Here is a 13,113-nt window from a genome sequence, read left to right as displayed (position 1 = left end):
AGGAATTTAGGTGTAATGCAAGAGCCTCCAGTAGCTAAAAAAAGTAGAAGACTAAAACCAAGTGAAGCTTGTACTTGAACTAACCCATTTTCCCTTGTTTCCAGAGCTACAGGAATTTTTGCAGTTACATCTTCATGACAGAAACTGTATATCTGGAATTCAACCATGAGAATGGCACTCTACATAGAAATGCCTTAAAAATGCGAGGAAATTGGAGAGAAATGTGATGAATGTCTTTAGAAATCTTTGTCTTGAATCTCAGAAGTGCATGGCAGTTAGAAAACAACTCTCTGTCTTTCAAAATCTCCCAAAATTTCAGTCCTTATAATTTTGTTATGGTTGAAGTGAGTGAGGCATTTCCATCTTAACAGGGTGTCTTGCAGTAAACAGTGTTCCAAGTAAGGACCACCCATGGAGAGGTAACATGCTTCTGATTAATACTTCAAGTATAAAATTCAATTGTTCAAATGTTGTCCCCCAAATCAAATCTCAAGGCCATGTATTATGCCTTAAAAAAGCCTTGTGAGGTATGTGCTGCCTGAGAAAAGGGAAAATCCACTTGTCCATTGTCATCAAGCAGATGAATGTCAGAGAAAGAGCTAAACCAGCTGTATCACAGCCCTCAACAACATTTGCTATAGATATACTCCGGCACTCTTAGTGACTCTCCAAGCTTTCCTACAAGAGAATGTGAAGTTAAAAGTCATCCTTTAGTTAGGACTGTCATTCCATACACCTGTGAGAATACTAGGCAAAGTGATACAGCATAAGGAAGAAAATGAGGATAATCTAATGCCTAGCAGACTCAGGTAAAAAAGCTCTATTTGGTAATTAATTTCGCAGGTTAACATATCACATTATAGGCTTCTTGCTCTTTGTAGCATTTACCAAGTTCTCATTTGCTAGGTAAAGCAAGTTTCAAGTAAGTGTTTTTTGAGTATCTGGATAAATATTCAGTTTCTCATGCATGTTTTTGCACAGCTTGTACATGTTTTGCTTTGTACGAACCAAAATGTTAGCCAGAGATGATTGCCAAAAGTAAGATCCTGTAGATACAGCTTGTCTAGAATATTGCCACACAGCAACAATCAAAATTACTTTCTTGATTCTGCTATTAGTATCAAAGAGAATTCAGTGGCCACTGTATTTTTCACAGCTCTTTATTAGTATGCCTACTGAGACACAGAGCTGAAAAAAAGCCTCCAGAGCCTAAACATCTCTGGACTTAAGTTCTGATTTGGCTCCTAAATTCTGAAGTTCTTATTTAAGTTTTCTTCTAAGTTCTATCCATAGTTATGGAGGACTTTCTCTAGAAAGCAAGGAAACAGAAGTGCATGTTTTAATGCACTTAATCCATGGTTTAATCTGGTATTGTAACCCCTGACAGATGAGCTTCTGAATTCAAATAACTCTAAATCACTGCTGCTCAATTAGAATTTTTAGTGACTACATAACTTTCATTAGCAGAAAACTTTAGCACAAAACCTGGAAAGGTAACAGAACAGGCTTGTGTGTGAGGATAAAAAACATCCAGAGACTTCTCCAGGCATTCACTGCACTGTGTCCTTCTAATTTAGATCTTTTTTTTAATCTCCACCTTTTCATATAAGTAATCCATAGTCTTTCTCTGTCATGCCACCTTATAAATTGGACACGACAGGGACTGTGCTGAAAAAGTGTGGGAGCTGGGTTGAAAAAGTTATTCTGCTAATGGTGCTGATATTGAGGGTACTGATAACAGGGTAAACCAAAAAGTGTTAGATACCCATGGTTCTGACATTCTTCACTGCCTGACAGGACATTTCCCAATTTTCTGTCAACTGCTTAAAGTAACACTGGGTATTGGCAATGGTAAAGCAATGGGATATTTCTTACCTGCAGTAGTTGTGCTCTCCAAGCCCTCCCTCCCCATTGGGATATTTCACAGTATTGTAAGGATGCTCAAAGGTCTCATTCCAAAAAAGACAAGGTTTCCCTGCATATTGGGAGGTCTGGTTCTGAGTGCCACGATAGTCAGCCCCGTTGGCTGTATAGCATTCTGGGAAGAAAGAGAAATGGGAAAAAGAATGTATGAAGGTTTAGTGTTTGTTCTTCCCTCACCCTCCACCCCATATCCAATAAACCACGTTTACTGCATTGTTTAGGCAGCTAAAGATGCTGGCTAGGATTTAAGCTTTCTCTCAGTCAAACCTGTATTCAAGAGATTATGATGTCATTACTTTAATAAACAATGTATAAGACAGGTCTGATGAGAGGTTTACACAATTAACATGCATTTTCTGAATAACATAATAATTTTTTACTTTTACTTTTACTTTTCCTTGTGTTTTACTCATTAGGATGACTCTGTGACTTGCTAATTTTCCAAAAATGAAATCATATGACATTATCAGTCTGCTACTCATCAGCATATTAACCAAAATCTCATGCCACTTCAGCTAAAGTTGTGACTATCTGTACTTTACAGAGTGAAAGACTTTGTAAGCATCGATCTTACCAACATTTACATTCTGATTTAGAAAAATTCTGACAGACTGAATTGCCTTGGAAAGGGACCTCCTTCAGCAGAGTATAATTACAATACTGTGATTTGCTACTAAAGCCTTTATGCTTTCAGATTAAAAAGTATGGGTCAGTAGTCTTCTGCCCCACTCATATTTTCTCCCACTTGCATTTGTTTTCTTAGCCTCCTAATACTCAGCAAGTTAGAAACCAAAGCAGAGAATGATTTCAATAAATACATTAGCCCCTTCTCAGCTGAACTACAAATTCTGTGCTGCCTGACTTTGCTGGGCCTTGTTAATCACAGAATGGTAGAATGGTTCAGGTCGAAAGGGATCTTAAAATCATCCAGCTCCAACCCCCCTGCCACAGACACGGACACGTTCACTGGACATCTTCCAATGAAATAAATATCCAAATGCATGAACAATTCTACTTTTGCTGAAATTGCCAAGCATTTTTGATTAAATTATGCAATGTGAGTGTGGCAGAGCATGGGAACAAGTTGTCCAGGGAGGCTGTAGAATCTCCATCCTTGGAGATATTCCAAAGCCACCCGGCCATGGTCCTGGACAACCTGCTTTAGGTGACTGTGCTTGAGCACAGCAGATGGACAACAGGACCTCCAGAGGTCACTTTCATCTCAACCATCCTATGATTATCTCTCAGGAAGAATCATTATAATTAGTTTACCATAAATAAGTCCATCCTGCTTATAATTAATAGTTGCTAACATTTATCATCCTTGCATTTATTTAAGAATAGGATTAAAACATAACAGTCTGGGACAGAATTAAAACTGTTGTGGTACACTGCTGTAAACATTCCTTTGTACTGGACAGCATTACTGGGGAAATTCATTGAAAATTAGCTTTCTGTTAACTACAGGCTGTGAAACCTCCTGTTTCATCTGATAGTGTTCTCTGTAGAAACCATATTGCAGCTGCAGAGATGTTCTACTACCCTGAGGGAGTGGGAGAGTGCTCTGAAGTATGTGCTGATCTCAGGTGTCCCTCCTGAAATCTAACTTACAAAACAAGTCTAGAAAGACCTGTGTGGCTGCAGTTGGAAGAGAAAAAAAAAAAAAAAAACCCACCCACATTTTAATCCTGATATTAACAGTACACTGTTTTTGTATTTAGAAGTACTGTAGAAGAAGGAAAAATATATTATTAAAACCATGCCTCTGAAATTAGTTTAGTCTGGGCTCACAAATATCAGAATGGTACAATTATAATAATTATTTCAGAGTTCTATTACACAGCAGATGAAAGACAATGGTTTTGTGCTTTCACTGTGCATTTTCATGCCTAGGCAAGTTTGGATTTCTATTAAATGAAATTTTGTTGCTGAAGGCACATAGAAGAGGTGTCTGCAGAGCCATTAATATATTCTGTTATCATCTGTGGACAGAAAGGTGTATAATTTAACAAAAACAACCTTCAGGTCAATACTCCTCCTTACTGTAATTTACCTGCCTTAGCAAAACAGGTGGGCTGCACACATTTGCTTAAAAATGCAAATCTGAGTTTCCAGCATTCAGGCCACCACAGATATTTGTGTAAACAGAACACATGAAAAAAAACCCACTTTAAGGTCATGACTGTGTTGCAACTTTCTTCAATACCTCTTTTGCTTTGCAGTTAATATAAAAACTATTGTAGATTATAGCTGAAAAATATAAGCTGATGAATTTTAGCAGAAAAGGGAAAAAATTTAATCAAAATAGACAATAATAAGCAGCAAAAAGAATTTGTGAAAAGTGATAATAAGCACATCCAGAAAAGATATCTACATTAGCTTTGTGCTTTTTTTTTTTTTTTCTCACTCCTAATGAAAAGCAATATATATTTCCATCTACTCAGAAATTTAAGGAATGCTACACTACCTGAATTTAGTCTGGCACGTAAACTAAACTGAAGTTAACTTCAGTCCATTTTAGGATCTGCTAAGACTGGCCCATGCTTTAACTTGCAGCAGTGGCTTACATTTTCGTGTCAGCTTTTTTAAACTGATCTTCTTCAAACTTCACTGCACTTCAAGAAAAAAAGGAAGAGTCAGAGCCTATCTATCTAGCCTACCTATCTCTCTTCATTCCTCTTAACTGCAGTTTTTGTTCCCCAGACAATAGGTAGCTGTATTAGTGCCTCCTGTGTTTCTCTGTGCTATCAAGAGGTTTGGTGCAAATGTTTCAGCTGAGCTGTAACAAAGCTCCCCTGGCTTAGATGTGGATGTGGAAAGGGGAGACAGTGAGATACCACGGAAAATCATTGACTACTGAAGTGAAAACTTTAAGTCATGGAATTTTGCAGCTGTTATCAAATGAAATACAAAACCTTTTGTGTTACAGGGAATTTGGATTTTCTTAAGGATTAATAAGGATTTTGCCATAGCATGGGAGTGCAATATTTTCAAATAAATATTGGCATTTAAAAAAATCAGGTCAGTTGTCCTTGCTGTGCTCCCTCCTGGCTTCTTGTGCACCTGCTCACTGGCTAAGCATGGGAAACTGAGAAGTCCTTGATTTAGAGTAAGCACTATTTGGCAACAACTAAAAAATTCTTCTATTTATCACACGCAGTGATTTCATCATATTTTGCTGCACGACAGCCAAGACACTACCTTAATGATTTCACCATGAAATTAATACTCTCAATGTGCTGAAGGTGCATGTTTTGTCTGCAGAAAGGCCACTGTCCTCTCTATTTCAAATCCAAGCCCTAAGAGGTTCTGGAGAACAGGAGGTTAGAACCTCCACCCTACTTTTTGTCTTGTACCACTGGTGCAATAATTCTGTGAAAAGATGAGCTTAAAAAAAGGTCACCTAGATTTGTCTGCACAAAACTAATTCAGATGAGGTCATCTAAATTAAACAGTCAGAAAAGACTGGACTGAATGCTGTTGGTAAAACTTTTCAGCTTACTCAAATCACCTGATTTCTCTTTGGTAGATTATGCAAAAGGGAGGGGGAAAGGAGTAAATCAATCAGCAACAACCACCTCTCTGTGCTGTGGCACCCGTAGGTTGAGTGATACTTCCATGACACTTTAGGGTATGAAGCCCCTCACTTGGAATGCATCATCAGAACTGTGGCTCAAGAAAATCCACACTGGTTCTGTGAATTTCAGCAGGCCTTATTCCTTAAAGTTTTGTAAGATTATGGCAAACTGTGACAGAACTTGCACTGTACCCAAGTCCTCTCCCAGTGGCAAGGACAGACAGCTTGGGGACACTACAGCTGAGAGGCCCCAAGAAGCCATCATGTTGCCACTGTGCTTGATAGATTTGCCACATGGATTTTGTTCAGGCTTGCAACGCTTAGACCATCCTGTCAGCTAAAACCTCTACTAAAACACTAGGGTTTCAGACAAGACATAAAGAAAGCTGTGACCACTCAAATCTAGAAGTGTGTGACCTCATACTTCTAAGATCTTAGTCAGCTGGGTTTCAGATATAGTCTGAAGTAGAGGCTTATGTCAAATCTGTGATTAGAATCGCTGTCCGTGATGATTTCACTCAATTAACTGCCTAATGACCCTGCTGCTTCTGCTGTGTCATGGGGATGTCTGTAAACAGAATTAATCAGAGATTAATCGGAGATAATTAATCAGAGAACCTTTGCAGTGGTTCTAGTCACAAAAGGTTCCAACAGATGCTGTCCAGGCTAGTGTTCATGAACCTTGGTGAGAAAACAGGGACAGCACTTTGTTGTCAGGGCTGTTGTGATTTCAACACATCAGGTGCCATGGTTGACAGCAAGTAACTTTTTCAAATGGATGCTGAGGCTAGGTAAGCATGTACTGAGTGACAACTGCTAGAACAAAAAAGCAGAAAACAAGACTAGGGATGTTGTCCACTGTAAGTGAATACTCAGTGTGTGATACAGGTTCACAATTAGTTTTATTAGAGCCAGATCAACATTTGGAAGATCAAACAGCAGCTGTTGTAGAAATTCTTTCCATCTGTGTCGGTTTCTTCTTCAATGTAGGGACCTTACAATGATCATTTTCCTTTGTTACTTTGGGACTGCATGGCTGCCTGCACTCCACATGGGCGCCACTCTAGGATCATTTGAAAAATTAAGGTAGTGCAGATTATAACAGCCTGATGTTTTATTGATGATAAATCACTGACATTTCAGAGTCTGCACTGGCTTCCAATGATTTTCTCAAAGACATCTATCTAGAGACACTACAAATTGCAGGCTGAAGGGATGGAGGTTTCAGGATGGTTTAAATGACTTCTTAGAGTACTTTCCAAGTTTGAGGCCTGTACACAGCTTTTGAGACTGAAAATTCAGAATGACAAACTTCTTCCTATTCCACTGGAGAGAAAAAAACCCAAACCAAACCACTTTGTTTGCTTAGTGTTTTTGAAGCTACTTGGAGCATTGAGCAGTGTCCAGAGAGACTGACAACAATTATCAACCTGAAACTAGCCTACCCAAGCCAGAAATTATCCTACCACCTACTGCCCAACAAAAAGCAAAGTTTTCTTTTAAAGATCTGCAGATTAATGAAAGATAAATGAAAGTGGCTACTATTTAAATCTTGGGTTCCATTACAGCAGTGTAATTAAATGTAAGGTTGGACCAAAAATTAAAGGTTCCTTGAATTTACGTGGTATAACTGCCTGCTCAGTTTTCACTTGTTTTTCCTACAGCCTTTTAGAAAAGTCAGGAAAATGCTTAAGCAGAATATAAGGGTATGAAACCAAGGGTGCCAGGTCCGATAATGACTCAGTGTGGGTTGCCTGATGCATGTGCTTACAGAGTACTCCAAGAATAATTTTAAGTCATTTCCATTCTATCTAAACTGTTCTAGTTCTTGCCGGAGATTGCAATTTAAGCACTCCTCCTTAAATGAAAGCACTGTATCTAGGTGCAGATGGCAACAGTTACAGGCACTAACCAGATGCTGCAGTCTCTAATTTGATTGAAAGGGTATAATTAGACAGCAGAAACACTTCAATGAGAAAGTAATGCGCAGAGGAAAGGACAGAAACCACTTAACTGATGCCAAGATACCCCGGCAGTGACAGAGGCAGGGGCCCACGGGTGGAAGGGGCAGAACACCACATCACCTTCTTCAAATGGGAACATTTTTGTTTCCCTAGAGATGTGAATAGGGATTCTATTATCATAGGTTGCCACAGTTCTTCATGTGGGAACACTGATTAAAACCAGAAGAAGCTTCAGGAGATGAAAGACACAAATATGGCTTCTGTGGTCATTATTAAAAATATTTTTAGCATTGCAATGGTTTTCTTTGAAGATGCAGTTTTATCGACTGAACCAAAAGTTAATTTGCATACTATCATATGAGTGGTCAGGAAAATAAAATCTAATTCCATATTATGATGCAAAATAAATGCTTTTGGGAAGTATAAGGCTGATTTAGATCTACCCAAGTGAAAAAACAGCGTACTATTTTTACATTTCAATACTTTTCTTTTCCAATTCATACTAATATAATACAACCACTCATCAACTGTCAGGCTTCTGTGCCTGTGCTGTAACAGTAAGAACCCCCCACAATAGAACAGTTGATACTAAGCTAAAGAAAAACCATCACAAAAGAATTATCTTTGTTTAAAATAGCAATTTTCAAAATTCCTAGAAAACAACTCCCCATTTCTTACATCTGACAGTTAAATTTTAATGTAATGCTATGAGGGCAATTGATTAGCTGATCATTTTTTCCTTTACAATGTGGGGGCACTCCACATGTAGTTTAAGAATTGTATCTGCTCATTCTACATAACCATGCAAACATACACATACAATTTTTGAAAGTCCTCAAATGCAATTAGTCTTGCTAGTGAGAATTAGAGACCTAATTAGCATTGCTCCAAGCCAGAGAGTAGCTACAGTGAATATCTGATTCTACTTGAATTATGCCACCTGAGATTTGACCAAACCTTGACTGAAGCATCTGCCTTGTAAAATGCACATTCCTGGAAATGTACAGACATGCAGAGTTGATACTTGTGTTCCCTGGCAGTGTGTGAGCTGTCGTATATGTGAACTTGCTATCCTTGTGAAATTTTGACTTTAATCATCAAGCTAATCACTTTTCATCACTTTTTTTGTTAAAAAAAAATCTGTCTGGCCAGACCTTTTCTGGAATATGTTGGAAGCAGACGAGTTAGGTTATGAGCACAAGAGGCAGTTCCCATTATTTCTAAATGCATTCTGTCCCTTTTGTCTTTTTATTTGTACAATACAAACAAGCTATATTAGCCAGAGCTTTGCAGCTGCTGGCTGGTCCTCAGCCACAAGATGCAAACACGCTTGCCTTGTGATTCTTTATCTCTGGAAGTAAGAATGTGTGATGTGACCCCATAAGAATTTCTGCTCCTTAAAACACCCATTTGTTTTCTTTCTTTGTGAAGTTTTTAATCTGTTGTTCCCTTGTCAAGTGTGGCAGGCTGAATCCCTTTGGCAATTTTATCAGGATGGGCCATAGCCACTGTGTGGATGAAGGGAGTGGTCAGTTGCACAACCATTATGGTGTGATATGACAAAAATGAAAATTTTGCAGCTGGCAGCATGTAATCCCTGCCTCCCTCCTACTTCTTTGGCTCCATCCTGCTTAAATCTATTCACATAACTCTGGATTTTGAGTTATGCTCTATGCATGTACAAGCATGATATGCTGAAATGTCTGACTATTTCATCCTCTATCTGCCTAGTTAGAAAGGAAAAAAAAAAGCTTTTTAAAGTATTTTCATGAGGCTTGCTTATGGCACATCAAGTAGAACTGCTTCTCTGAATCACCAAGGCATAGACAGAGTAAGATGACAAGAGATAGCAGGTTTGTAAGAGAAGGCTGGAATAACAGCTCAAAGGAAAGACTCAGCTGGGAAAAAAACCAAGGGCATGGTGACTCAGTATTGCTAATGGAAAGAAAACAGAGAAAGGAAAAAGAGATTGATAATCACATATATTTCTGAAAGGGAAATTAAATGAATGATATAAATACAGAAACTAGAAATTACAACTTATTGCACTGAGTATATAAAATAACATTTGTTCACCAAAACTAACATTTGCTGAAGGCACTTCCATTTCTTTGGCCTTGTAACACAAAACTCACCAAACTGAAACAGTCCCTTAATGGTAGGTAATCTATCCACACACTTCTTACTTCTGATCCACTTGAGAAATTATGTATGGATGATGTTTGAATGCACAAATGCCAAGGTCTGAATGCAGATATGTCAGTGTCTGAATTAATAGAAACTGTTGAACATCACATGGCAAAGCAGAAACATTATGTGGAAAGTACCATAGTACTATGTGCAAAAATGGTTGTTAATTCACTTTCATTTCTGACAACTGGAGTAATTTTTCATATAGTAATTCCTGTAGTTTTTCTCCTATCTTAGCAAATGATGGTGACACAGTCTTTATTTTGACTGCGCTTTACAATAAGCTTATAAGGACACTCATTAAAAAACCAAAACAAGGAATAGGCATTAAAAACATACCATACAACAAACTGCCTTCCAAAAGCAATAGTAATGTTTGTCATTTCAGAATTCTTCTAGTTTCAAGTGCAACCTGACAGCTGATCCTGTTTCAGTTCTGTGTGGTTCAGGATCAAGACGAATACCCTGATGTGTACCTTGTGCAGATTAGGAACTCTGCAGATCCTGTACATGCCACACAAATTACAAGTTTCTGTATTTGCACTGTTTCCAGGCTCTTGAGCAGAAGACACATGGGTGGCAGTGCTTTCCAGATCCATTCTCCTTTGCTATACCTTCATTTGGAGTCATTATATACTCTTCCTTCCTCCCCCTGCCCCAGCTGCTTGTGCTCAGGCATTTCTGTCCTCTTTAGCAGCCAAACATTCATGCTGGGCCATATCCTCCACTTGCTGTCACACAGCCCTCTGTGAGAGACATGGTTACACATGGAGTGTTCTGTTCAGAAACCTTACAAGCAAACATTCTTCAACCTAAGCAAAGGAAGGAGTATCCACTGTGTGCACCAAGCACATCCTTGCTACTGGGAAAAGACTCTTAGATATGGTCCCTGTCTAGGCAGCTCTCTAAATGCTTATCTGAAAATACTCTCATGTTTTACTTCTGAGAAGAAGTAAAATTTACCAGAACTTTTTTTTTGTAAAAGGTTTTTTATTCCCTGAAAATGGCTGTGCAACTATTTTCCGTTTCTAATTAGGTGCATCTACAAAAACTTGATGAGCAAATATGTGTTCAAGAAGAAGGAGAGCAAATTCTATTTTGTAAGAAGAAACAGCAATCAAGAATACACAAAATGTATCCAGAAGGACCACACATCTGATGGCTGTGACCATCTGGAGCTGCCACTTCTGATCTTGCAAAGCATGGCCAGCGCTTACTAGAGGAGAACCACAGTATTTGAATACCACAGTATTTGAAATCATTAGTAACAACTAAAACGAGGACAAAAGGGTGCCGGGAAATTTTAAGTGAAAAATCATCTTAGGAAGTGAAGCTTCAGGCTTCTAAACAGTGAGAGGAGCCCAGGCTTGGCCGGGAGCTGGGGCAGCACACTGCGGACAGGCGGGATGCTCACCCTTCGAGCTCTGGCTCTGCTGCCCCAGGCTTTTCCCCAGTGACACAAACAATCGCACGCCCCTCTCCCTTTAAATGCCTCCATTCCGCAGACCTAGCTATCGAGCCACTTTTACAGAGAAACGTGCTGCTTTTCTTCCTCTTACATCATTCTTTCATAGGAGATCCCGAGCTCCCAGTTCAGCGAACACGGGGAGAGCCTCAAATACCCAGGGACTGCAGGCAGAAACACCCGCTGCGTGCTCGCACGGGCAGCTTCGAGCCCGGCACGGCTCTGCCGAGCAGGAAGGGACGTCGTCGCGACCTCGAAGAGGCGCTGCCGGCCGGCAGAGCCCTTCCGCGGGGGGCTGCGGCTCTGCGGAGCTCGGGGAGAGGCTGCCCCGCTCCCTCGCCGCTCCGCCCGGCGGGAGCTCGGGGAGCAGCCCCGATCGCGCCCCCCTCCCGGCTCCCCGCGGAGCGGCACTCACCGGACAGAACGGGCTCGCGGCAGCAGCTCAGCGCCAGCCCGGAGAAGGCCAGGACGGCGGCGAGGGCGGGAGGCTCCATAGGCGGCGGCCGCCGGGCCGCGCCGCGCTCGCAGGCGGCAGCCCCGGCTCTCCGGGGGTGGCAGGCGGCCGGGAAGAGCGCAAAGTGCGGGAAGCGGAGGCCCTACAGCATGTGTCCTGTAAGTGCGCCCCGGCGAGGTGCCGAGTGGCAGATGAGGGATCCTATTACCAGCCATGTGACAGGAAAGGATAGAGACCGACATCCCAACCTGCTGCAGCGCGGGACCGCAGGGCTGCCGCTTCCACTTCTGACACCGACAGGTTCGGGCTGGTGCTGTTCGCCCCGGGGCAGCGCTTTGGCCCCGCGGAGCCCTCCTCGCTAGCCGGGACGCCTCGCCACACACACACACACACACAGAGACTAACACACAGAGACTAACACACACAGACTCCTCCATCCCAGCAGCGACCCAAGCCCAGCTCTCGTCACTCCCCTCGTAGCCAGGGTCCCGCGGAAGAGGTCGGGCCCGTCAGCCCCGTGGCCTGGCGCGGCCGCTGCCCCTGCCCGCGCACGCCCTCCGCCCGCTGGGCCCCCCGGGGGTGTGGATGGGCGAGCGCAGGTGCAGCCCGGCTCTCCCCTCCTGAAGCCGCGAAGGCACGGGCGGACACGGCGCGGGGAAGGAGCGCTGCAAACTTTCTGAGGGACGCGGGCGGCGAGGTGCCAGCGCCGCACGCTGCGATTTGGGGCGTCGCTCTAAAAGAGGAAAGACACCAGCCGCCCCACAGAAGTGACCGGGCGGCAGAGCCGTGCCGAGGGAGCGCTGGCAGAAGGCAGCGCGGCTGCTGAAGCCGCCGTGTCCCCCCTAGGCCGCGTCCCGAGGCGGGCGGAGCTGAGGCCGGGCGGGGGCTGCTGTCCCGGCCGCGGGTGGTAGGGAGAGGCGCAGGGACAGCCGCACAGACAGGAACACAAACAGGAACACACAGCCACACAGACAGCCACACAGACGGGAACACACAGCCACACAGACAGCCACAGGAGCCCACCACGCCCAGGGACCCGGGACATTGGCGGGCGGGCACGGACACGGAGACGTGAGGGGACACCCACACCTACAGCGCAGCACACACCCTGAGAGACAAACGCGAACACAGCAGCTCCGCAACCCAAAGGAGCATCGTTGCTTTCTGAAAATGCACGTGCAGAAAGATAGGGTTTGGGTTTGTGGTTTGTTTGGTTTGGGGTTTATGTTTGTTCGTTTGTTTGTTTGTTTGTTTTCATCTACCTGACGATACCAAAGGACAAAGTGTCAAGGTGGTAATGTCAAGCAATCATCTAAACTCTTCTACAAAGTCCTTACTTGGCCTGCGAGACATTTTAGTGATGGTAGAACAGCTTTGCTAAGAACCAACCAATATGAAAAAAGCCCCCACAGTAACAGTTAAAATAGCATTTAAAAAGTTGCTTTGTCAGGAACAGAAATAGGGCAAACATCCTTTGTACAAGGTACATCCTTGTACCCCCTTTACAACACTGCTGTGTAATCAAATAGCAACCCATACA

The 13,113-nt window shown here is 42.5% G+C and overlaps 1 protein-coding gene across 1 annotated transcript in view; it reads right to left on the bottom strand.

Annotated features, from left to right (window-relative positions):
* KREMEN1 (kringle containing transmembrane protein 1) overlaps positions 1 to 12,540 on the bottom strand; it is a 31,320-nt gene extending 18,780 nt beyond the window's left edge. The window contains exons 1-2 of the mRNA XM_038151947.1: positions 11,535 to 12,540; positions 1,876 to 2,038 (exon numbers count right to left, since the gene is read on the bottom strand). Of these exons, the coding sequence (XP_038007875.1) occupies positions 1,876 to 2,038; positions 11,535 to 11,613 (242 nt within the window). The 5' untranslated portion in view covers positions 11,614 to 12,540. The remainder of the gene's footprint in view (positions 1 to 1,875; positions 2,039 to 11,534) is intronic.
* Between the last annotated feature and the right edge of the window lie 573 nt (positions 12,541 to 13,113).

This window comes from Motacilla alba, chromosome 15 (genome assembly GCF_015832195.1).
Source record: "Motacilla alba alba isolate MOTALB_02 chromosome 15, Motacilla_alba_V1.0_pri, whole genome shotgun sequence".
NCBI lineage: Eukaryota > Metazoa > Chordata > Aves > Passeriformes > Motacillidae > Motacilla > Motacilla alba.
Note: the sequence above shows the minus strand (reverse complement) of the source record. Positions and strands in the feature narration are given on the sequence as shown.